We start from the raw sequence: 24,579 nt of genomic DNA, 5'->3' as shown, positions 1-24,579 counted from the left end.
GCACGTCGAAAAAAGTCATGAAAACATCATGGTATAGTATGTCGAAAAAAGTCATAAAACGTCATAGTATAGCTTGTCGAAAAAGGTCATAAATGCGTCATAGTATACCATGTCGAAAAAAGTCATAAAAAAGTCATAAAAAAGTCATAAGAACGCATGTTATGTCGAAAAAAGTCATAAAAACGTCATAGTATATTATGTCGAAAAAAGTCATGAAATAGTCATAGTATAGCATGTCGAAAAAAGTCATAAAAACTACATATTATAGCATGTCGAAAAAAGTCATAAAAACGTCATAGTATAGCATGTCGAAAAAAGTCGAAAAAAGTCATAGAATAGCATGTCGAAAAAAGTCATAAATGCGTCATAGTATAGAATATTGAAAAAAGTCATGAAAAAGTCATAGAATAGCACCTCGAAAAAATGAAAACATCATGGTATAGTATGTCGAAAAAAGTCATAAAACGTCATAGTATAGCTTGTCGAAAAAGGTCATAAATGCGTCATAGTATACCATGTCGAAAAAAGTCATAAAAACGTCATAGTATATTATGTCGAAAAAGTCATGAAATAGTCATAGTATAGCATGTCGAATAAAGTCATAAAAACCTAGTCATAAAAACGTATAGTATAGCATGTCGAAAAAAGTCGAAAAAAGTCATAGAATAGCATGTCGAAAAAAGTCATAAATGCGTCATAGTATAGAATATTGAAAAAAGTCATGAAAAAGTCATAGAATAGCACCTCGAAAAAATGAAAACATCATCATAGTATAGGTATAGTATGTTTGTCGAAAAAGTCATAAAAACGTCATAGTATAGCATGTCGAAAAAAGTCATAGTATAGCATTTTCATTTTTTGAAACACACATGTACATTACATTACAGTCATTTAGCAGACGCTTTTATCCAAAGCGACTTACAGTCAGTAGTATGTTACATATCATTCACCCATTCACACACTGATGACAGGCTACCATCAAGGTGCCACCATCAGACTCTAACTAACATTCATCATCCAGTCCACACCGATGGCAAGCCTTCAGGAGCAACTTGGGGTTAAGTGTCTTGCCCAAGGACACATCGACTGCCGAAGCCGGGTATCGAACCACCGACCCTCTGATTGGAGAACTACCTTGCTCTCCACTACGCCACAGCCGTATATATATATATATATATATATTCAAGCCATATTATGTTTCTGGGTACTGTGTTAGTTATTCATATCACTGCACAAAAGATAATTATCCAACAGCTGTCTCAACCCAAAAATCTCATTGACTTGGCAACATCCCCACATGTCTCTGTCATTACCCGCTGATGTCTCTCAGCAGCTAAAGATGAACACTGCGGTTGTTCCGGATTCATTCTTAGTAATGGAAGATGAGAGCAACTGGCATCCTCAGTGTTTTCCTTGAAGTTGCACACGTCTAGTTTTTTTTACTTTGACTTCAGTCATTATATAATACATTTTTGCAAAGTCTGCCCTGATTGGTCAGCTATTCCACTCTGTTGTGATTGGTCAACGTTTCACATTTCAAAAAACTCTTCCTCCGGAGCTTCAGCTCCGTTTCTCACTTTTGTTGTTTGAGGGCCAAACTAGCCGGAAGGAGTTTTACGTGACTTCCCTAACATTATGACCTCATAAAGTTACGGAAGTGAAGGAGAGAATTAAATCAAGCCGTTTCAGGCAGCTCAGGGGCAGTGATTCTGAGGGGGAGGGTAACTCCTTTTAGGCGTGGACTTCCGGTTTTACACTCTACGGACCTTTTACATGTACAAAAATATATATAACACACTAAAGAAGAGGGAAGAAGTGGAAAAGCATAATAGGGCCACTTTAAGATTGTTTGCACAAATGGCACATTTTAAAATTAAGATAAGAATACAAAAATGCCATGTTCCTATTAGCTGTCCCTGTTCACTGCATCACAGCGGCCTTTCCAGCCTATGGGCTACAGCCATGTGTTTCATGCTCGAATGGCACCATAATTTACCATAGAAGAGATTATCCAGTGAGTCAAACTGCTCTTTGATCTCTCCAAGTCTGTGTGTTTGTGTGTGCGTGCAGCCATGTCTCCCATGAATTACGTTCATATACAACCATTCTGCAATAAAGATTTATGTTGAATTTCAGTGCCAATGCAGGGATTCAATGAGACATTCATAAAGTCTGTAAATATCAGGTTGGTGGACGGACGTCTATTCTACTTTCAATGTTTTAACACAATCTGTATATTGTTATAACAATTACAGCCTGCAACAACTGACTCTGTCACTGCAACGTATCTTTACACATATACTCTACAGCTGAGAGATCGACCCTCAGATAGATAAATGTGAGTATGTGGCACTCTTGTGCATAATAATGCAATTTAGATTGAAATTAGACATTGCAACTGGAGTTTTAATTATACCTCTGTTTTTTTGTTCATAATGGAAATAATGGAAAATCAAAATATCACATCAATCCTACAGTGTCATTGTGTTAGTGTGTGCGCATTTAAAATGTTTATGTGTAAAGCCCTTAAAAAAGGTAGTTATTGATTTTTTTGTTGGCATATTTCAAAACCTATACCAGTAAATGTTATGCATTTTATTTGAACAAATATTGCATTTATTTAATTTCAAAGACAAAAAAGGCAAAGATCATTAGTACAAACATGGTTGCTCCCTTTAGCACGAGTTGTGCATTTTCTGATCATATAAACAAAAAGTATAGGGATAAATGAAATGGAATAAAATAAGCAGTACCTTGATGTAATCCAACAACAATATATTTGTGATCAAAGCGATAAAAAATTCTGTTACGCATGTTTTGTGCATTGCATGTTTACTCTTAAAAGTAACCTTAATCAAAAGTGACAAGAAAATTAATAGGCTTGGAATTGGATGATAGAATCCTCTTACGAATTAATAGAAATGCTATTTCAGGAGCAACTAATCAAGTACCATTTAATCCAATATTTACCAGGCAAACCAATTACCTTGTGGAACATTAATCAGAAAGAACATTTATAAACACATGGTTTCTAATTACAAAAAAGAAGAACAGCCTGCCCTTATTTGTTAAAAGCACTGCCAAGTTGCAGCAGAAATCTGAACTCTAATTGTAAATGACACAAAAAGCAGTGAGCGCGATTGGCTCTGACAGTGAGCAGCTTGATGAATCCGACTGGGGATGACAATCATCAGTCAGCTCAATGGGGGGAAAGTTGTTTGCTGCAGGGTTGAGTTCAGTGTGGTAGAGTGTTTGTGCCACTTCTACTGGAGGTGGAGAGTTCCCAGTTTGCTAACATCTGATGGATTCTAATTCTCTGGCCCCAGTCCTGAAGGACTACTTGATGTGCAAAGTTTTGATCCCACCCAAACTCTAATATACCTCTTTAGAACCATGCAGGAATTAACATTTAGAAGCTAAAATGCAGTAACTAAAACTAACATTTTGTCAAAATAAAGTTAATTTGCTAAAAATAAGTAAAAAAACAGAGCAAAAAAAGCAAACCACAGTACCTCCTTTGTATTGCTGGCCAGGCTGCATTAACTGCACACTGTTCAGTAATCTCTGGGCTCTACAACATGTTGTCACGCAATACTGACAAACCTCACAAAACAGATACATTTAAATAATGTAAACTGTAAATTATTAATAGTTTAAATAAAGTTTGTTTTCTTAAACCTACTTAAATGACAAAAAATACTGAAAGAACCCATTTGAGATACTGCACCTTAACCTTGTTTTGTGAAGGTTATCAGAAAGGCAGAGTGCAGTTTTTATAAATAAGCGTTCTTAAACGGCAAGTCATTGTAACCTTTGTATTTATTTATGCAGTTTATCAGCCAGTCTGAAAACTTCAAACCCTTTTTTTTCTCAATTTCAATTTTTCTGTATTACTGCTCTATGCAAAAGGCAAGAAGCAAAACTAGCACACCAAATAGTCCTTTAGGACTCAAAATGCTGTCTTCTGATTGGCCAACCGAGAACTGCGAGTTAGTAACTTGTTCAGGATTGGTCTACACAGGGTGACAGTGAACCCTAATTGGTCGGCAGTTATGAGACAAAACCACAAAGAGGCTGGAGGAAGAGGCCCACAGTTCCCAGGACGCACACGGTCACAAACACCCAAAGGAAGATTCGATCGATTACCATGGCAACATACTTCCAGTCATCCTCCACCTGTGAGCAAGCAAGGGGAGAAAACATCAGGTGTGACAGTGTCAGCGGTGACATATGAAAGATGAAAATTGAGGAGAGGTTGGTTTTTTTTAACGATAGGTATGCAGTGGAAGGAAACTTGATTTACAGGTGAGTAGTTTGTGGGAGTGGATGGGGGAGGTGAGTATTACACAGAAAAGATGGAAGGAAGGAAATACCAACAAAAAGACGAAGAGAAAATGAGAGTTTAACATTTTTTGCAAGCCAACATAAGACAGATAAATAATTTACACTGGAGAAAATTTCTATGATAATTGCATTCAAACCACAGCGTCAAAAGAAACGACAGGCGTTTTGACAAAGCTGATTGAGCCACGATATTTGCATATCAAAGGCTGTTTCTACCCATTGGGAGATTTCACCCACTGTGTTTGTAACAGAGAGAGAAAGAGAGGAGGAAAAGCTCTCAACTCACATCTAAAAATTATATTTATATACTTATGGAGTAGGTTAGGATCTGGAACAATGCTCAGAATCACGGTAAAACTCTCCCAGGCCAAGGCTGTTTAGAGTGGTTTTGCAGAAATCCATTATGCATTGACACACTTGCTGTGTTTTTGCTTTCTATGAGCGGATGTAGGGTTTATTGATAGTTTAGAAACACTAGAATAATATATTTATTTTGTGACTTGATCCAGAAGTTACTGTATTTTCTAAATTGGTAAAGCTCCAAATAGTCAAATTGCATTTACATACATACAATACATGAACTAGGGCTTTGTCTTTATGGGACCACACAATGAAGGCTGCTTTGTGTGATGGCCCTGGGGGCCCCTTGCGGGAGCTTGTGTCTCTCATAACTGTGATTAATTACAACTTGGGTCATATTTCTTCTAGTTTGGCCATGTATTATTACATCAAAGTCTGATGGGGCAGGATAGATAAGCAGACAAGACACGCTGTAAACAAGTTTAACCAGATTATCTAAACCACGTTTTCCTGTGCAATAACTCATCATTGCACAGGAAAAAGGAAAGTACAGTGCGTCCAAATTAATACAGAAAATGGTCTGTCAGCTGTGGTATATGTTTACAACATTTAGCCTAGTTTATTATTTCACTGTTGGTCTTTGTTTTGTCTCAAAAAAAATGTTTGGCTTACCTGTGGCTTTGATTAAATTCTATCTGGTATAACTTTTTTCCCAGCAGATTTTTGACACGTCAAAGCACATGTGTAAATTATTAAATAAAAATAATAATCAGCCATTTAGAGTACTGGTATTGTGCATGCTTACTGAGAACACTGAAATATAACAGAGCTGTTGTTAATTATATAATTTACATCCGTGACAAGTTAAAATGTCTGGCAACCATCAACTCTGATGGCCACAATGGTTTCCTACTTATTCTGTTCCCTCTGTCCCTCTTTGATTATTGAATTGTATACTTCTGCTTGGCTTACACAGTATGAATTTGATAGTCCACGTAAGCAAAACACATTTGTTGGAGAACTTTTGAAGAGCATCGGCTTGATTTATTTTACTTATTAAATATTGACTTTCGGAGTAATCAAATAAAATGAAAATACAGAGTACTCACTTCTTTGGCCTTGTTGCGACTCCTCATGTTCTCAGCAATGTACTTGACGCTCTCTATGGCCTGTTTGACCTCAGGTGACAGCACAGAAAAGGCCACCACAGTGTTGATGCTCTGATGACTCAGCTGACGTGTTATCTTCCCCATGTCTGGTGTATCTGGGATCTCCTTCCCATGTTGGCAGGGGCAAGGGCATTTCTTACCAGTGCAGCCCTCCACGGACGAGAACTTACTGTCACTGAACTCCAGACAGTTGAGAGAGCCTCCTCCAACCTGCTGGGGATCACAAACAGAGTTCGGATTAAGTTTCACTTTCTGCATAAACTCAAAGTTGGTAATTATTTAATATAACACATTGGGATCTCTGGGATACATCTGTACAGCAGGTGAAACATTAACTAGGTAATATGAAGTAGATACTTGTTTCTTTCCAGTGTTTCTGGGGAATACAAATTTTTGTTTAAGTTATTGTGCTTCTTCTGAGCTCTCAATGTATCTACAGTATGATTCAGTAATAAAACTGTGTGTGAGAGAACTCTGTTACAATTCTTTACCAGTAGAGAAGAGTTAAGTGAATTCACCAGGCAGTACTTGCAGGAAGTAAGTAGCTAGATCTCAAAGGGTTTTAGAAGAGCACCCGAATATGGAAGTGTGTTGTATGGTCTGACAAGCAAGCTATGAAATTGTTAGAAACACTCTCTGTCTGTTGGTGGAGGTAATCCAAGGGTTGCTTCCCAGAAGAACAACTACATTTTATACAGAAAGAGTATTACTGTAGGAAATGGTTCAGTCACTTCCCCTAGCTGCCTTAGAGCTAAATCAAAGACCACTATGATGGTTCCCTGTCCCAGAGCTGAATAAAATTGATTCAATTTTAGATATAATATTGAGTTGTCTTTCAGGGCTGCAGCTGCAGAATTAACTCAAAGCTATAGTGTACTAGTCAAAGCCCATGTACCTCTTCTTTATCATTGATATAAGAAGACAGGAACTGGATAGCTATGGAAGTAAAGTAACTTTTAAAATGTAGATCTAAAAATGTTTATATGGTTTCTTGATGGGACAGAATATTGAACATTTACATGGGACATACACACCCTCTTGACAAATTGTGAGGAGTTGAGAATAGGGTGTGGCTTCTCTCTGTACCTTAGCTCTATTTCTTTTATTCTTGATACACATATGTCAGTCTTTTCATGTGGACACTATGAATGCTTTCCAGGGGAGACTGCCTCAAAGTGTAGAATATTCAATAGCAACTGTGTTTGGTGTGTAAGTGCTATTACTCCTGGCCTCAAGTTGGCCTTCACAAAGTGCTGTAGCCCAGGGTTGCCACATCAAGATGACTTAACAACCCAAACTATCTGTGTCTTATTGAACAGGTCCAGAAATGAAACTTGGGTCAGAGCCTAAGAGCTCAAGTGGACTGGATGTTTTGGGATGGGGATGCCTTACCTGCATCAAGCTATTCTTTCGCTTCTTCCCTCCTTTCCCTCCTCCGCCTCCTCCTCCCCCTCCAGCTCCTCCTGCCTCCCCACTGATATCCAACCCCCCGGGCTTGCTGTCTTCATCAATCGGTCTCCGCATCAACATTATCCTTGGCAGCACTTTGAGAAACACAGAGCGCACCCAATCCGGCATAGTGTGGGTCATTGGCGTGCGGTAGTGTACATTTAGCACGAATACGGTGATGACGATGCTGAGTGTGACGAAGATCATTGTAAAGAGCAGGTACTCTCCAATGAGCGGGATGACCAGCGAAGTGGAGGGGATGGTCTCGGTGATAACGAGTAGGAACACAGTGAGGGAGAGCAGGACGGAGATACAGAGCGTGACCTTCTCTCCACAGTCGGACGGGAGATAGAAAACCAGCACTGTAAGGAAAGAGATGAGGAGGCAGGGGATGATGAGGTTGATGGTGTAAAAGAGGGGCAGGCGCCGAATGTAGAAGGAGTAAGTGATGTCTGGGTAGATCTCCTCGCAGCAGTTGTACTTTATATCATGCTTGTAGCCCGGAGCGTCAATGATTTCCCATTCTCCGCTTTCCCAGAAGTCTTTCAGATTCACCTATGTGATGGATAAAGATCTTAAAATCAAATCATGCAATGATTTAGCACCACAACAACATTCAGGGTTTGCTTACCATTCTGAAAGGTCCCTTTCGGTTAGTACAATACATATAAGGCTCATGGATTTGTCTTTTACAGTTTGTTTCCAGATGATGAATATGGATTTGTTAGAATGTGCAAAATAAATGGAAACAGATTTTCACCTGAGCTTCATGTCCACATGCACCCAAAATACTGTATGTCGCTGCAAGAAGTGGCTGATCACTGTAGTTTACAGTAATTAAGGCCGTCTTGTGATGTTAACGGCTCTTAACAGCTCAGAAAATTGTACAATAATCGGAAGAGAAGAGGAAAATGAGTGCAGCCACTGATTATCCACCAGAGTCCCTTAAGTAAGCACAAAACAAAATTGTTAAACTACAGATTGGTTGTGTTCTTACTTTTAAAACTCAATTTTATTCTCATAACTCTTCTTGCTGGATTTATATTCAAAACACACAATGATAAAATATGTTAAAGGGGAACTCCAGCAATTTATTGCGATCTCAAAAAGTGTGGCACTAACAAGAGCTAAAAAATACAACTCTGTAACATCCTTCAGTAAACCCTCCATGAACCCTAAATTAGAGTAAGGTTGATTTCCGGTTCTGCAAGTCTGGTGTTCAAGCTTACATCCGTTGGATTTTATGCAAACCAACCGGCATTTGTCATTATGACACGTTAGTAAATACCCACTTCAATCAAACTCCTTGTCCTAAGCTTATTACGCAGGTATTTTTTTATTAAAGGTAACCCTAATGTCACCACCATGGTACCATTTGGGTTATTTCCTCAAGACTGTAGCGAGCTCCTTCCAGAGCTACAGAAGACATTATATAACTGTTTTCAGAGACTGAATAGTGCTCAACATTACTAGTTAATTGACTTTGTTGTGTAAAATCGGTGGAGTGCCCCTTTAATGCAAACAAAAACAATGTTCTCCACAGTAAATACATGCAGTATCTAAATGGATGAGTGTAAGCAGTGCTTTTGTGGAACAAGAGAAGAAAGAAAAATAATAAAATAGATAAAAAGTTGATAGATACGCCAGACTTGGACACAGTCGCAAACACTGACCTTGGACCCAATAAGTACCAGGTCAATCTTGGCTTTATCATAAGTCCAGGAGCCGAACTTCATGGAGCAGTTCTGATAGTCGAACGGGAAATAGGTGATGTCCATGGGGCAGGAGGATTTGAAAATAGCTGGAGGAACCCAGGTGATGGTACCATCAAACTTCAGTAGAGCCTTGGTCTTATCTTCCACCAGAAAATCACCTACAGCACTGTATATGAATGTGTGTGTGTGTGTACGTGTGTAATAAAGCAAAAGTAGTCCCATGGCAGAGAGGATATGAGGAGATATGAAGCAAGCATTTTGGGTTTTGAATAGGACACAAATGTTAGAGGGAGGCAGAGACATCAAACAATGGGAGGAAGGGTGAGGAGAAAATGAAAGCGAGAAACACAAGAGGGGGGAAGATAATAGGTGAGGTTATTAAGGTAAGAAAGAGATGATTAGGATTAAATGACAGAGGACAATGAAACTGCATTATTCAAAATTGTGAAATACAAAATTGCCTTTGATTAACATAATGAGTCACAATTGTAAATACAAAGACAAAATTATTTTGAAAGAAAGGAGCAGAGCACAAACGGACCCTGAACAATAGACTGGTGTATTTCTGTGTAATTATAGTACACTCTGTTGAATAGTGCAGCAGCTAGGGGTATACAATGCATTTGTGCTTCAAGGAATTTGTAATTAATGTAATATTGTAATGAGGTTACTAACACATGATCTCATGCTGAAATTACAAAATCGATTTTTAAAAAATGATTCACATTTGGAGTCGGGTTTCTGGTTACTGGATAAATGTAAGTCCAATATTCATTTCCATTTTAGCTCTGGTTCGGTCTCAACCAAAGCCTGAGGGAAACATTAGGTTCTTTAGCTGCTAAATGCTCCACTATGTTCAACAGCTAGTCTTCTGCTGCTGGAAAAAAGATTGATGAAAGCAATGAAAGTGAACCAAAGCAGTGAGGTTGTGGGCCGTGAAACCAAAACAATAAGCTAAAAGAAGCAAAAACACTTCATAGAGCTGAGGGGAACTGCATCGTTGGGGGATAATTATTTGCAGTTGAAGCTAAACAACAAGCTAATGATAATAATGATGAGTCTCACTTGTTGTACAGCACAATGTCGGGTCTCCAGATCTTGTTCGATGGAACTCTAATGAACTCAATCCCGTCAAACTCTGCCGGCATCCATCGCAGCTTGTAGTCATTCCAAATCTGAAAGAGAAGAAGAGAAAAACATTGAGAGCATGTTGAGGAGCCAACCATCTGTTTTGTATTTTGCATTGTACACTGCAGACAGTATTAGTCACTTGAGACATTTCCCTTCATAGGAATATTTTTGAAATGCATATTTATACTGCAGGCAGAACTTCCTTTGATGTATTACAGCAGAGCCAAATAAAGTAATAATAATAATGTAGCAAAAAATCAAATGTTTATTGACAGGAACATTAGTGCGTTCACTGCCTTCTCACAGAAAATTAAGCCAATCAACTTGTTTGATGCATTTCCTCCTGGTAAGACGGCCACAAAGCTGCAGTAAGAAAATAATTACACATCTACAATACATCTGAATAAAGAGCAGTTCAAAGAGGAGGGGAAGCATATAAGTAAATAACACACCGACAGAACACTGAATGCATTCACTTCAACGTACCTGGTTACATTTCATGAGCCGTAAATCCATTAGTCTTGGCTATTTGCATGTCATTCAAGATTAATTATTTCATTAGCCAGACGGATTAATATCCAGTCATGATCTCAGAGCTGTTTAATTAACCACTTCATGCTACACTGGCTTTTTCATTTATCAATCCAGGGAGTTCACAATATGATTGGCTGGAGATGTAATTCCTGATAGGTTGAGGTTTAAGGCTTATTGTTTACAAAAATAGATTATTCTACATTTACCTTCTATGTTAATGACAGCAATGAAAAAAAGCAGGCAGTGGGTCATTTTTGTTAAGTGTAACAATAATCAACAAAGTGAGTTTTCACAAATAAATGAACTTAAGCAAGAAGATTAGGGAAGGGAAGAAAGATATGAAATCCATTATATTTTGCATCTCTAGGTTATGAATAATGAAGCAAGTTGTTACAATACCGAATACTTTATTATTTTGAGTCTCAACCTGAAATTCATACGGAATGAAATACAGAAATAAGCCAGCCTGCGAAACACAACTAAAACACATGTATGTTTCACTGTTTAAAATCAAATTCTCTTATCAATTTTGATAAAAGAAGTCAATAGAGCCTGGTTTTAATGAGCAGAAAGTGAACACATTTAGAAACACTGTACTCTGTTAGAGAAGGAATCCCCTGCAGTGTCACTGCAGAACAGATGCAACAAATTCATCAAGGGGGGCTTTCTAAAATGGCTAACACTGTAAACCCACTGGCTGCGATTCAAAATCTTTATCAGTGACTGTGGTGTTTACACAGCTTCTCATTAGTGATGCCTTGTAACAAATAAACAGCTCAGCCATTACCAATAAGATCATCATATACAGGCCTTTCAATGCATTTTAATTTGAAAGCTAAAGAGATCCCAGCGTAATCTTAGCCACCATTGAATTGCATCAGAATCCAACAGCTGTTTGGCCTCAATTAGTCACTGATTTAAAAGGGCAATGTCTATAATGGTGATAAAATGCTGCTTCAATTATATGGTTTCAGGTATCAGGCAGCTTGGAGGACAGAGACAGAATATGTTATTTGGGGGAATAGCTGGCTGTGGGAGGTCAGGAGTTCAGGGTCCATGGCTATGGATCTGCTGAGAGACAGAGCGTGACTAACCATAATGCTGACATTGATCACTAGCTGGTGCATTCAAATGTCTATCTGAGATATATCTGTTTTCTTGTTCACTTGTCTCATGTTCTTTATTTTTACTGTGTTTAACATTTCAGTGATGTATGAAATTTACTCTCTCTCAAACACACACACACACACACACACACACACACACACACACACACACACACACACACACACACACACACACACACACACACACACACACACACACACACACAAGCACACATAGGGAGAGTGAGAGACAGAGTGTGGCATCCTTTATTGATGTCTGCTTAATATGTATAGGTATGTGATAACATACCCCTCCTCAGTCTTCCCCTACCTCTCTCTTTCTGGACCGCAAAATTGGGTTAGGTCAGTGAAATAGTTTATGTGATGGATAGAGTATGTATGTCTGTTTATGTGTGTGTGTGTGTGTGTGTGTGTGTGTGTGTGTGTGTGTGTGTGTGTGTGTGTGTGTGTGTGTGTGTGTGTGTGTGTGTGTGTGTGTGTGTGTGTGTGTGTGTGTGTGTGCGTACTTACATGTCTTAGCCATAAATTTGTTTCCATTATCTGATTCACCTCATCCTGTAAAGAGAAATAGAGGGAGACGGCTTGTTAACATGCAGAACAGTGTGTGTGTGTGTGTGTGTGTGTGTGTGTGTGTGTGTGTGTGTGTGTGTGTGTGTGTGTGTGTGTGTGTGTGTGTGTGTGTGTGTGTGTGTGTGTGTGTTGGTACATCAGCTGAAGTAACTATGCCAAGTGTATTCCATGTGAGGTTTTAAAAGAGGATAAAAGACAAATAAAGGCAGAAAAAATGATTCACAGAATTCGTCCTCTAATCTTATTCCTCTAGAGCTGGAGTTGATTGACAGAAAAGGTCAACTGTGAGTAAGTTAATAATAGATGACAAGGTAACAGATGTCACTTCCACTCCACCTCTCTCTGTGACCCTTGTACAGTTTGAATTGCATTCTTGTGATTCTCAGAATTCCACATAAACCATATACAGAAATATATCAGCTACAAACACTGTGTACAAGCAGATATGTGAAAATATGCGCACAGACAAAGACATACATTCCTTCAGTGCTCATCCACACACTCACCTTTAGATTAATCTCGAGCAAGCCGATATAGCTATATATCCGTCCAGTCTGAAAAAGGTTCCTGCAGGCAATTTTCCCTTAATCTGAGGATTTCCATTTTGAGCTGAAAACCTATTTTCACCGGGGGATGTGCAGCAATCCCTCCCCCCTCCCCAAACCATCCCCCACCGCTTTAAACTTAACATTGCCAAAGAAAAACAGCAGTGTATAACAACACTGTGTGACATTTTCACAATCCGTGAAATTGAACAGACTAAATAAAGACTTTCTGCTTTCACTTCTCTCGTTCTGCAGCTTATCTTTTGCCTTTTCTCTATCAAAGGTATGAAATATGATAGAGATGCTCGTTGGCAGACGTCTTTCAGTTCACACACATACTGTTGGGAGGTTGCTATTTGTGAAACAACATTTGGTTACATACTTTGCTCATACACACTTATAAAACAAGACAGGCGGTATGAAATAAATGTCCAAAGGTGCTTAAAACACCTTTGACATCATATTGAACTGAGGATTTACACGCTTTGTGTGCATGTTATGATTAGAATATCTACTCCTGTGTGTGTGTGTGTGTGTTTGGGTGTGTAGCTTACAACTTTGACCAGCTGTGAGATGGAGACCTCGAATTCCACAGTGACCGGGTCAGAGACATTCTCCACTGGTCTGATGAACTGGTTATATCTTCTGAACAGTTTCCTGAAGAGCCGGTCCTCTGCCTTGGATGGAAAGCAGTCTGGAAAAACAGAAAGGGTGCAGAGACAAGGAAGAGAGGAGCAGACGGAGTGGTCAGTGACTAGATAAGTGACTGGGAATAAGAAGAGAGGAAGAGACTGAGTAGAAATCAAATTGTCTCGAAGAACTCATAGATAGTATCTGAAAGACTAATACTGGCAGTGCTAATCAATCAGAGAACTGTGAGAAAAATAGACTTTGTCAGCCTCTTACAGTTTTGATTCAACGTCACATTAATAGGTCTTTTAAGTTTGTAGATGAGAGTTTAATATTTGATGAATCATCTTTAAAGAAGTCTTTTAGGATTATAACTCGTCTGCTTAGATCATCAGAGTTGAAAGTCTACGTTGAACAAGTCTGTGACATGACTTGACTTTTTGGATGTTTCTTTGTGGGATTGGGCTGCTTTAAATGGAGAGACAACATTGAAAGCTGTTAAGTAAGGAAGCACGAAGCGGACATGTCCACTCTGAATGGTGTGATATCACATAATCTGTTTTCATATTTCCTTTAGGATCATTGGTTCACTAATTCATTTTAGTCCAAATAGTCATTGTCATTACTGGAAACCATGGTAACTCACCTGAATACATGAATTTATTGACCACCATTGCAAGTTATGTGCAGTAAGAGTATAACTTTAAAAGCCCCAAGAGCAATGCTGTCTGTTTTTTAGGAGTTATGGGCAGGTGGTATACAACCATAGAATTTAATTTAGGGTCAAATAAAAAATCTAAGTCGAGATAAATCATGTCTTCTTCTCTAGGTGTTGGCAGTTGAGGGTGTTCATCCTTTATGAGTACAACATTTATTTTAACTTATCTAAATGTAAGTATATGTTTGGTTGGACTGCGGCTTAAGTGCTGTACACAAAAATGAGGGTCTTATTTACTAATCATCCAGGAAGGAGCCTAGGCACCTATGCCTGAGGCACAATATCAGCATGTCTGCCTAGGAAAATGCAAGGCAAGCTATTTTAACTTAGTGCAGAGGAGTTGAAGACTGTAGCCTGAGGACAGTAGAGGAAGTGCTGTGAAGTTCTATTTCTTTTAGCCCAGGTGAGGAATCGAGTTGTGGGAGGAGCTGCTATTTATTTTCTTTGCTTTTCCTCATTCTGTATTCTCAATTATTTTCCTTTAAAGGATCTACTCAGTGATACTTAACACTTAATACATTGCACTCTCTTGGCTAATGTAATAATGGAATGTTGTCATGTAAATCTGAACTGTAGCCAATTTAAAACACTGTCCCATAGTTATATCCCATAGAAAAATGTATCCAAAATTGACCAAGAATCAAAAGTGAATTAATTTAACGTCATAATCCTTAAGATTATTAAAGTATATGTCCGATACTATTAATGATCAGCCTTTTGTCACCAACAACCATTCGTTGTATTTACAGTTAATAATAATTAACTCTTTAATAATAATTACCTCTTTATATATCTATTCCCATTCCCACAAGGGTTTAAATTACCTTCATCTTATGAGGGATTTATTGGATACGGTGTTACAGTTTAGAATTCAATCTAATTTGTATCAGCCTTTATTGTTCACCCTACCGATGCTTCACATTAAAAGCATTTAACATGCGGAGGCTTTTATTGTGAAACAGCCACAGGAAAAGCAATTTATTTTTCACTGAAGCTTGTGGTGACCCCAATCATTAACAAAAAAGGCATTTATAATACAAGACACCAGTCATTGTCTGTATCTTTTTGACAGCGAGTCAGTTATGAATATTATATGAAACAGAAGTGAAAATACTGTTTCAAATTCTGGTTTCCAGAGGCCATTTCACAAAACCTAAATATTGGATTAAGCCAGGACTTTCCAGTTATCCTGGCTGAATTCGGCCATGATTCTATTTCATGAAAGCAGTGGCACATAAATTACCATTAACATTTATTTGTGCAGTTGGCCTGCTCCAGACCAGGCTAACAGCCAGGCTTGATTAATCCTGGTGCTTTCTCTGTTCAGTCAGCACTCACTCTAATTAGAAACCAATGTGTCTTTTCATAGTTATTCCATGCTCTTGTATGTACTTTACTGTATTTTATTATATATGTTTTTATTTAGCAGCGACCTTCATGGATTATCTATGAATTACAGCAAATTATTTTTCATGCAGATTTTGCTACCAATGCTGGATGAGACCAGCCTGCCCACTGAGTGTTTGGTACCCTGAACGCCTGTATCCAAATTACTTACACCTGGCTTAACCTAGTTGCACCTTCTCAACATTGCTTGGCCAACGTGAAATGTATAGAGCCAGGATGCACTGACTAGACTAGGTCAAGCCTCTGTTTCCTGTTAATCTTCCCGTCAAAAATGAAAGGTACCGTCCAAAAACCTAAGAGTGCTAAACACTGACGTAAACTAAACACCATGAGCAAGGCTGGACTGTAGAAACAATGACGACCTGACACTGAAACATTGTAACTCAAAGACTTAATACACAAGGAACTAATTAACTAATGAAAGTCAGGTGTGGTGGAAAACAAGGGGGGGGAAAGAGAAAGTAAGAAGGTAAAGCAAAACATGACATATGTCGGGAGTAACTTTCAAAATAAAACAGGAAACAGACTAAACGACCATGACAAGGATTACAACTTTAAATCTAGTTATGACATTAAATAACAGTGCAACCACATTCTTTACCAAGATAAACCTGTTTTTGTTGGTTGTGTAAGCCACTAACATTTTCAAAGTAAAACATATCAAAGCGAGAAGTTGAAGGTTGCCCTCACAGTTTGCTGCTCTGCGGCCAACTGAGTTACAACCAAACATACTCCTGCCATGTGTGAATGTGATCACCCACTTTTCCTTCTTCAACACCCCCACTGCTCCTGGAGTTCTCACGCTGATACCCAGCTCGCTCCCCATCACACTGTGAAATGTCTAGATCAATACCACATTCATCTCTGTTGGGCAGCTCTCAGGCCTGTTGGATGGAGCTGCATTGGAGACAGATCATGCAATAGAGATAGAGACAGCAAGAAAAGTATGGGAAGCAGTAAGACAAAGAAGATGTCTACTATCCGAACTTAGACAGTAGATCTTTTTTTCCCCTCTGAACTCTTTTTAAATATATCCTCAGTTGACAAAAAAACCCTTCATCTTGGGATAGATGAGAGAAAAATATCTTAATTAAAATGGACTTCTTTGGAGAAGGCCTTTAAATCCTGATGATGAAACAGTGTTGACCCTATTATACCAAGATCCTCTACTCAAAGGCAAGAGAAAACCCTGTTCACGCAGGCAACAATGACACCAGAAACCCAGCTGGTTCTGAACTCCTGGTGACAGCCCTCTAGAGAGAATGACAGGGGAAATAAGAAAACACCAAGACAAGGAGAGGGCGAGAGAGGAGACTGAAAGCAAAGCCTTCTTAAGATGTCACTCAGAAGATTATGAGAATCCAGATTTCATTGCTTCTGTCTAGTAGCTGCCTAGCATGTGCAAATGCTATGCTAAATAGAGTTTAAAGGGAGCATGGGACCAAAAGCATCTAATCCATGTTTGGCATAAAAAAAAATAATCTTCCAATACACAATGTTAACAGAATGCAATAGAAGAGAAGCGAGGAAGGAATAGAAGTGGAATAATTAGATGGACTAAAATGGACTTGTATGGTGCCTTTATAAAAAGGCAAAACTGCTCTTTGCTACACATCGACCGACTAAACCAGCTCTTTGATCAAAACGGGATCCAACACACATGCGCGCACACACACACATATGCACACACACATACACACATTTAACATCGCCGGATATATCATAGGTTGAAAATCATAAAAGAACCAATAACGAAAGAAAATGGGCTACAGGTTATACACACTTCCATCTAGATTTCTCTCTCTCTCTCTCTCTCTCTCTCTCTCTCTCTCTCTCTCTCTCTCTCTCTCTCTCTCTCATTAGTCAACCAATTTCATTCAACAATTTCGCTGGCTGCTTTCATCATGCTAGGTTTAGCATATCACGTGACAAAAAGGTAATGTGGTGACAAACAGAGTAGAAAACAAAGAAGAAAGAGTAGGCCTATATAGAAGACAAAACTCTCCATACTAGTAAAAAAAGAAATGTATTTGTGATGCCTAAATAAAACCCAAATTTAAAAATGTGAAATTTGTAAATTAATCATGTGATCCGACATGCATCTTGCTATCCATTACCGCACAAATAATCCAACGGTTATTAGACAGGCTGTGACTGTAGAGCTTTGCCAACATGTTAAAGCGGTGTACATGGGTCTGTAGTACTCTACTTATAATACTACATACAATAGTAGTAAGCTTGTGCTACAACTAGCAAGAGTTGATCAAGACTGCGAGCAACAGCTGTCATTTCCACCAGTCAAAAATGTTACTTCCTTTACTTGCACATGGGGCAAGAACATAGGTCTCCTGGACAAAAGTCCAGTGTTTTTTGAAGTGTCGAATTTGATGCAATTTGGACATTTGACAATTCAATATAAATAAAAAAGCGCTCTGTGTAGCAGCGGGGGCGGGGCTTCAAGGCTCTGCAGATCGACTCCAGCATGTCATCCGCAGGGGATAGACAGGGACTCATTGACTGCAGTTAACTTTGGCTGTTAGATGATAAATATAGCCTAGTAACCCTATATCAATGCTTGATAACAATACAACCAAACTTTTCTTCACTTCCCTGGACCCAACAAGCACAAGCTGATAGCCTCATACTGTGGTTTGGTTTCCATTGATAACACAGTCCCGACCAACGGCGTCTGTAGCCTCTGAAGTGGAAGAGCACAGTAAGTAGTATACAACTGAGTTGCACATGTTTAAAGTGTTTTGGGTGCCTTTTTGTAAGTTGTAAGTAAGACAATATGTTAGAATAGTAACATAGTTTAATAATACAATAATAAAAACAACATAAATATATAGCCGTTTTAGTCTGTGTCTTTTATTTAGCAGCCCAAGGTCCAGGTGGCTTACCTCACCTAACGGTATAGTCTACCCTTTCCTTTTTTGGTAGTGTATTTCACGGGGGATTCTGGGCGTGAACAGCCCAATTTATTTGTTTGACGCAACTACTATATATATCATGGCAGGTGTATAGCTCAAGAACCAAGGAGGCACAGTTTGAGTGTGAAATTGTTTGTATGAGCTGTTCTCCAGAAAGCTGCAAGCATTAAGCCCCTTCTGAACAAGCATGTTTTGGAAGGACACCCATTTATTCTGGTTTTAATTTTAGCACATTTTTTTGCACAATTTTTCAGGTCAATATGTGCATATGAAAGCAGTCTGATATGATTTGGACATAATTGTATAGCTAATGTTTGAGTTTATCTTTCCAAAATAAGTCAGGTGCAGCTTTTGATAGAGGGCAGGATAGGAGTTTGTGAGTTTAGAGTAAACTCAGCAGCATGTACAGTTAATGTACTCAAATGTTGGAGTATCAATTATTTAACTAGCTATGCAGAATCTGTCAGAAAACACTTAGGAGAGAGGTTCATTAAAATATAGATCCCGTGAGATATTTAATGTACCAAAGACAAGAGGGTCGGAGGTCAACCCAACGAGAAAAAGATGAGAATGATGATGTAGAGCGAGTTTGAGGTTAAGGAAGAGGAGGGAAAGTGGAGAGGGTGAAGGACGAATAATGAGTGATGGAGAGGAAGAGACCATTTTATGGGCTGTTTGAGAGGATACTCTGGGAGACCCATTTGGCCTTCATTCTCCCCTGAGCATGCAAATGCTTTTAAAGGAGAGTGAGAGCGAGAGGAAGAGAGAGAGAGGGGGGTGAAAGAGAAAGTGTGTTTTTACTTTAATATCTTCATCCTGCACGTTTGCACGGCAAACACTGTTTAAAGGAGTAAATGCTTTGCCATGAGCTGAAATGCTCTGCTTATACTGTTTGTTTTCCTTGAGTTGAAATGAAATTAAGTCGACTGACAGAGATTAAAAGGGGGAGAAAAGGATGGGGGGGGGGGGGGGGGAGACAGCAGAAAAGACAGAGATTAAACTGAGTAAGATGAGGTAGAAAGCTGATGACAGAGACAGAACCTGAGAGATTTGTGGGTGAGAAAGAATGGAGACAGGTGCAAAGAGCCAGAGGAAGAAAGATAGTGGCACATGCTTGACAGCAGCATGATCCTTCTCATTGCAACTGTAGTGTCAGAACCTTGCAAAAAACTTCCATTCATTTTTCTTTTTGTCACATTCTTTCATTCTGCCTTTTTTCCGCAGATAAGCACTAATATATGTCTAATACAGTGCTATTAAAAGCCTTGTGACATTCACAGAAGACCACACAGTAACAGTGTCCCGACACATTTTCATGCAGAAAGAAAATTTACTTTTTTCACGTTCAAAATGAGCAGATCAAAAGAAATTGCATATCTGTCCCTCAAGGCACGTCCACCAAAAAGTGGGTTACATGAATTTGAATATATTTCATGTAAGTGAGTCATTCAGCCTTTGTAGTTCAATATCTAAACAGTGATTTTCCTTTCTTATTTTACATTATAGTGGTGATTGGGTGTAAATGAGACCCTGAAGTGGCCATATTGGGGTTTAAGAAATGTCATCTAACCTTGAGAGAATCCAGAGCGAGTGATGTGGGCATCATCAACCTGTTCTGTATGCTGAGTACACTTATTATCTTATGCTTAATATGCTATTATGAAAATTGTTAAAAAGTGAAACGTGTTGGCATATATGTTAAAAAAATTATTGAAATGGGTTTGTGGAAATTAAAAAAATGCTCCCAAGCTCTATGCGTAAAATATGGAAACCTAATGATAAGTAGGGTGTTCATGAAAAAAGGCGGAGGATACAGTGGTGTGGAGCGGGCAATGCAGTGTGAGTTGCTTTCAACACATTTGTTTGTGACTCAGTTTGTGTTTAGCCACGCCCCCTCTGCTCTGTGTTCTGCTCTATAAATGTTACTGTGATATAAGCCTTGTAACCACGCAGCTAAACACACACACACACACACACACACACACACACACATACACAAACATCTCATCAACACAGTTCACTGACTGGATCATCAGTCATGCATTCAAATACATGAAGAGAGCAGCTTCTATTTGAAAACAAGTGACAGCGTCATGAATATACCTACAGGCTGAGGTTACACATTAGTAGTAGCAAATTTTGAAACCACCAGTAGCAACAGAAAAACTCTACACATGTGTACGTGCTATTTACTCTGTGTTCATGTTTTTTGAAGGCACTGTACATATCAGTTGGTGTAGATGTGTATGAGGCTAAAATTGTAGCTTACAGTATGTCACATAAGCCCTCTGTTCCCAGCACTCGGCCCTGAAAACAAATGTGACGTCACAGTTTTGATGTTGGTAATAGATAAATGTTGATCAGAGGGTTCGCAAATTGTAATCAGTGTGTCAAAGAAATGCTACAGTTAAAGTATTGTCTAGTAGTGTAATATTGTACTTTACATGGTCATGATACACGCAATAATTACTTTTAAATTTCCAACAGAGTGGAAAATATGTTTATATTCTACAAATGTCCACAAATGTTACAAAGGAAAACATAATTGCTGCCCTGATTACATCCATTAGCAATGTTCCCTCTAAACTATATTAGTGTTTTTTCAACATCTAATCAAGACTACAATTTTTCTTTTTTCGTACTTTGGATTGCCTAAACATAACCAGTCGATTGTTAATGTTGTGCTGAAAATATAATCCTTGCAATTTTACAGTTATACAAAAGCATTTATTAATACAAATGTGGGTTATTTATTTTATGAATGTGTAAAAACATCTGTAAAAGCACACTGAGATTTGTAAGTGTTCTAGAGTTTGTAAGTAGTCTTAAATTTGTGGATGTGTAAAATGATCTGTATGTATATTCAGATTTATAATGACGTAAAACATCTGTTATTGTATACTGAGAATTGTAAGTATACTCAAAATTGTGAATGGTCTCAGATTTGTGAATTTGTAAAATGAACGGATAGGTGAGAGTAATTAAATTTATAATTATGTGAAACAATTGTTAAATGTGAGATTTAGAAATTGTACTCTAAATGGTGAAAATGTTCTCAAAATTGAAAATGTTAACTAAACAAACCACTGTAAAATGTGTCACATAAAAAGATCTTCACCATCAGAGTAAATGTTTTGAAGCTTGGAAAGCTCGCCTGCCAGCTGGATGACATTAGCTACTGTAGCTGCCTCCCTAGTAGATACCAGTAACCACAGCAGTTCTCAAGATGGTGCCACTTAATTCCCAGAAGTCCCTTGGTCTTTAATAGTGTGTCTGAGTCCATTATTACATGAACATATTGAGATTCAGGGTCACAACTTTCCACAAACATTTACAAATGATTTAAGTACAAACTTGGCTTCTGAAAATGCCAGGAGCAAGAGAGTGAGGGAAACACATACAAACACACACAGACAGAGACACCCCCAAGCCACGAGGGTCATGCATGGAATGAAGTATGTGTGGAGCCTGATAAACCATAAAAGAGCCTATCTGCCACCTTGCATAAATCAGATAGCTGTTATTTATGCCTTTGGAGCAAATGTTTACGTTACTGCTTTGAAATGCCGCGGCATCATTACAGTCTCTGCATCTATTCCACAGAGTGGCTCCAGGTCACAACCAGACTCCCTGCGTCAGCTGCGGTCAGTGATTAAGTCTGGGTGCATTTCAATAATACCCAATCCCTCCTTCCTTCTCTCCTTCTTCCCTCCCTTGTTCCCTGTCCTCCTTCCTTCCATTAATCTTTTCTTGCTACCTCTGTCCCTCTCTTCATTCCTTATCCAATCAATTTCAACTCAATGTCTAAGGACAAAGCTGCTTATTCTTCTTTATTTTAGAAATTATATATATATATATATATTTCCATAATATTGACTCCCACCTTAACTTAATCGTACTAAACTTAACCCAGCTAAACACAACTTGTAACCTAAACATATTCCTTTTGATAAGTTAAGGATCCATCAAAATAACTTACAATTACCAAATCAAAAAATCGAATTCATTAATAAAAAGTAGAAACCATTTTTATTCATACCATAACAGGGGTAAAATGAAATAAGGCTGTAAGACTCATCCATAGAAGCACATGACAATGAGAAAGGTTTTTATCAAAAGCATGCAGACGACCAGTCTCCCAGTCTGGATACCAGTGCTGGCACAGGCCCACACCCTCTCCCACCAGTAAACAGGAACACACATCCTGTAAACTAATTATCATCTGTGTTAGTTTACTCAAATCACGACTCATGGCTCAAAACTACATTTGCATTCATCAAAATGCATCTCTCGGATTCTTCTGCATTTCATTTAGTTGGCCTCGTTAACACGGAACGAAGCGTGACGACAAAGATACACATGTGAAATAACTTAAAAGTTGACAGTTTGACAATAAATCTTTGGAAACTTTAACGACTATTTTGAATTTTCAAATGTATAATAAAACTGAAAAAAGTTATACGACTGATTACAGATGACTGATTATCAGAGGAACTTCTTTGGCTTATATATATATATACATTGCTGACTTCTCATAGCTGAAATATTAAGACAAAGTTATAAAAATAAAAAGGGATAAACTGAACCATCATACAATCTGCAAGTTAACTGTCTTGTCACAGGAGCGCAAACCTCCCAGCTCATCATCGCCTCCTCATTTAAACCAGACGAATCTGAAATAAACATTATTAAAGCATTAAATCATAACATACAGCCTACCTTGCTCTACTTACCTTGAGCCATCAAACCCACGACAAGAAGCAACCAGGTCCATCTCTCCGCCGGCTGCATCTCCCCAGTGTCGTTTCAGGATCCTCTTCACTTTTTTTCTTTCTTCTGAAGGAACTCTCTCTGTTCAATCAATGAGCGAAATAAATAATGTGGAATGGCATGAAAAACGTGCGTCTCTCCCCTGGTATCAGTCTGGCTCTGCCGGGGATCTGATCCGGACTTGGCTTGGTTCGTCCCTCCCCTCTGAGCATCCACACGGGCTCCACACAGGGAAGAGCCTGACTGGCTCTGAAGGATACAAGGCGTCATTTGATACCATGGATGACAGGAAGAGAACATGTATCTATAAACAATATATGTATATTATAACAATGTTTGTATAGTATGTGTATTTATTGTCTGTGTAGTTGTATAGTATGTGTATTTATTGTCTGTGTAGTTGTATAGTATGTGTATTTATTGTCTGTGTAGTTGTATAGTATGTGTATTTATTGTCTGTGTAGTTGTATAGTATGTGTATTTATTGTCTGTGTAGTTGTATAGTATGTGTATTTATTGTCTGTGTAGTTGTATAGTATGTGTATTTATTGTCTGTGTAGTTGTATAGTATGTGTATTTATTGTCTGTGTAGTTGTATAGTATGTGTATTTATTGTCTGTGTAGTATTTATGTGTATTTATGTGTCTGTGTAGTTGTATAGTATGTGTATTTATTGTCTGTGTAGTTGTATAGTATGTGTATTTATTGTCTGTGTAGTTGTATAGTATGTGTATTTATTGTCTGTGTAGTTGTATAGTATGTGTATTTATTGTCTGTGTAGTTGTATAGTATGTGTATTTATTGTCTGTGTAGTTGTATAGTATGTGTATTTATTGTCTGTGTAGTTGTATAGTATGTGTATTTATTGTCTGTGTAGTTGTATAGTATGTGTATTTATTGTCTGTGTAGTTGAGCTGCTGCAACACTTGAATTTCCCCCATGGGGATCAATAAAGGAATATAATTAATATCAAATCATTTTTTTTTAGCCTTTATTCAGGAGAAATGTTTGGCCCTGGTGTCTTGTAACTAAAGGCAAGTGTTGCACCCACCGCGCCGTAATCTTCCTGTAAAATATCCTTAACTCACATTAACATTAACATTCCTATAACCGTTCATTTGTTTGTAGCTGAGCCATAAAAAGGTTCAGTAAATACAATATTAGAACAGAATAATGTCTGACTTAAAGACATGTGAGTTGTCGCCAGTCGCTCTGTGTTCATACTCTGATCTCCAGCTGG

The 24,579-nt window shown here is 38.3% G+C and overlaps 1 protein-coding gene across 1 annotated transcript; it reads right to left on the bottom strand.

Annotated features, from left to right (window-relative positions):
- Positions 1-4,050: 4,050 nt before the first annotated feature.
- Positions 4,051-23,360, bottom strand: chrna6 (cholinergic receptor, nicotinic, alpha 6). The gene is made up of 8 exons (XM_054603931.1): positions 23,303-23,360; positions 13,439-13,578; positions 12,280-12,324; positions 10,043-10,152; positions 8,936-9,143; positions 7,206-7,817; positions 5,754-6,026; positions 4,051-4,176 (listed from the first exon to the last, which is right to left on the bottom strand). The coding sequence occupies exons 1-8, from the start codon at positions 23,358-23,360 to the stop codon at positions 4,051-4,053; spliced, it is 1,572 nt and encodes a 523-aa protein (XP_054459906.1).
- Positions 23,361-24,579: the final 1,219 nt, after the last annotated feature.

Source organism: Anoplopoma fimbria, chromosome 9 (genome assembly GCF_027596085.1).
Source record: "Anoplopoma fimbria isolate UVic2021 breed Golden Eagle Sablefish chromosome 9, Afim_UVic_2022, whole genome shotgun sequence".
NCBI lineage: Eukaryota > Metazoa > Chordata > Actinopteri > Perciformes > Anoplopomatidae > Anoplopoma > Anoplopoma fimbria.
The sequence above is the reverse complement of the archived record's forward strand: the minus strand, read 5'-3'. Positions and strand labels throughout refer to the sequence as shown.

Coding starts and splice junctions, on each gene's coding strand:
- chrna6 (XM_054603931.1), bottom strand. CDS start 23,360: ATGCAGCCGGCGGAGAGATGGACCTGGTTGCTTCTTGTCGTGGGTTTG. Junction 10,153..12,279: donor CAAATTTATGGCTAAGACAT/GTAAGTACGCAC, acceptor CTTCTCTTTCAG/ATTTGGAATGACTACAAGCT. Junction 7,818..8,935: donor TGGTACTTATTGGGTCCAAG/GTCAGTGTTTGC, acceptor TCCATCACATAG/GTGAATCTGAAAGACTTCTG.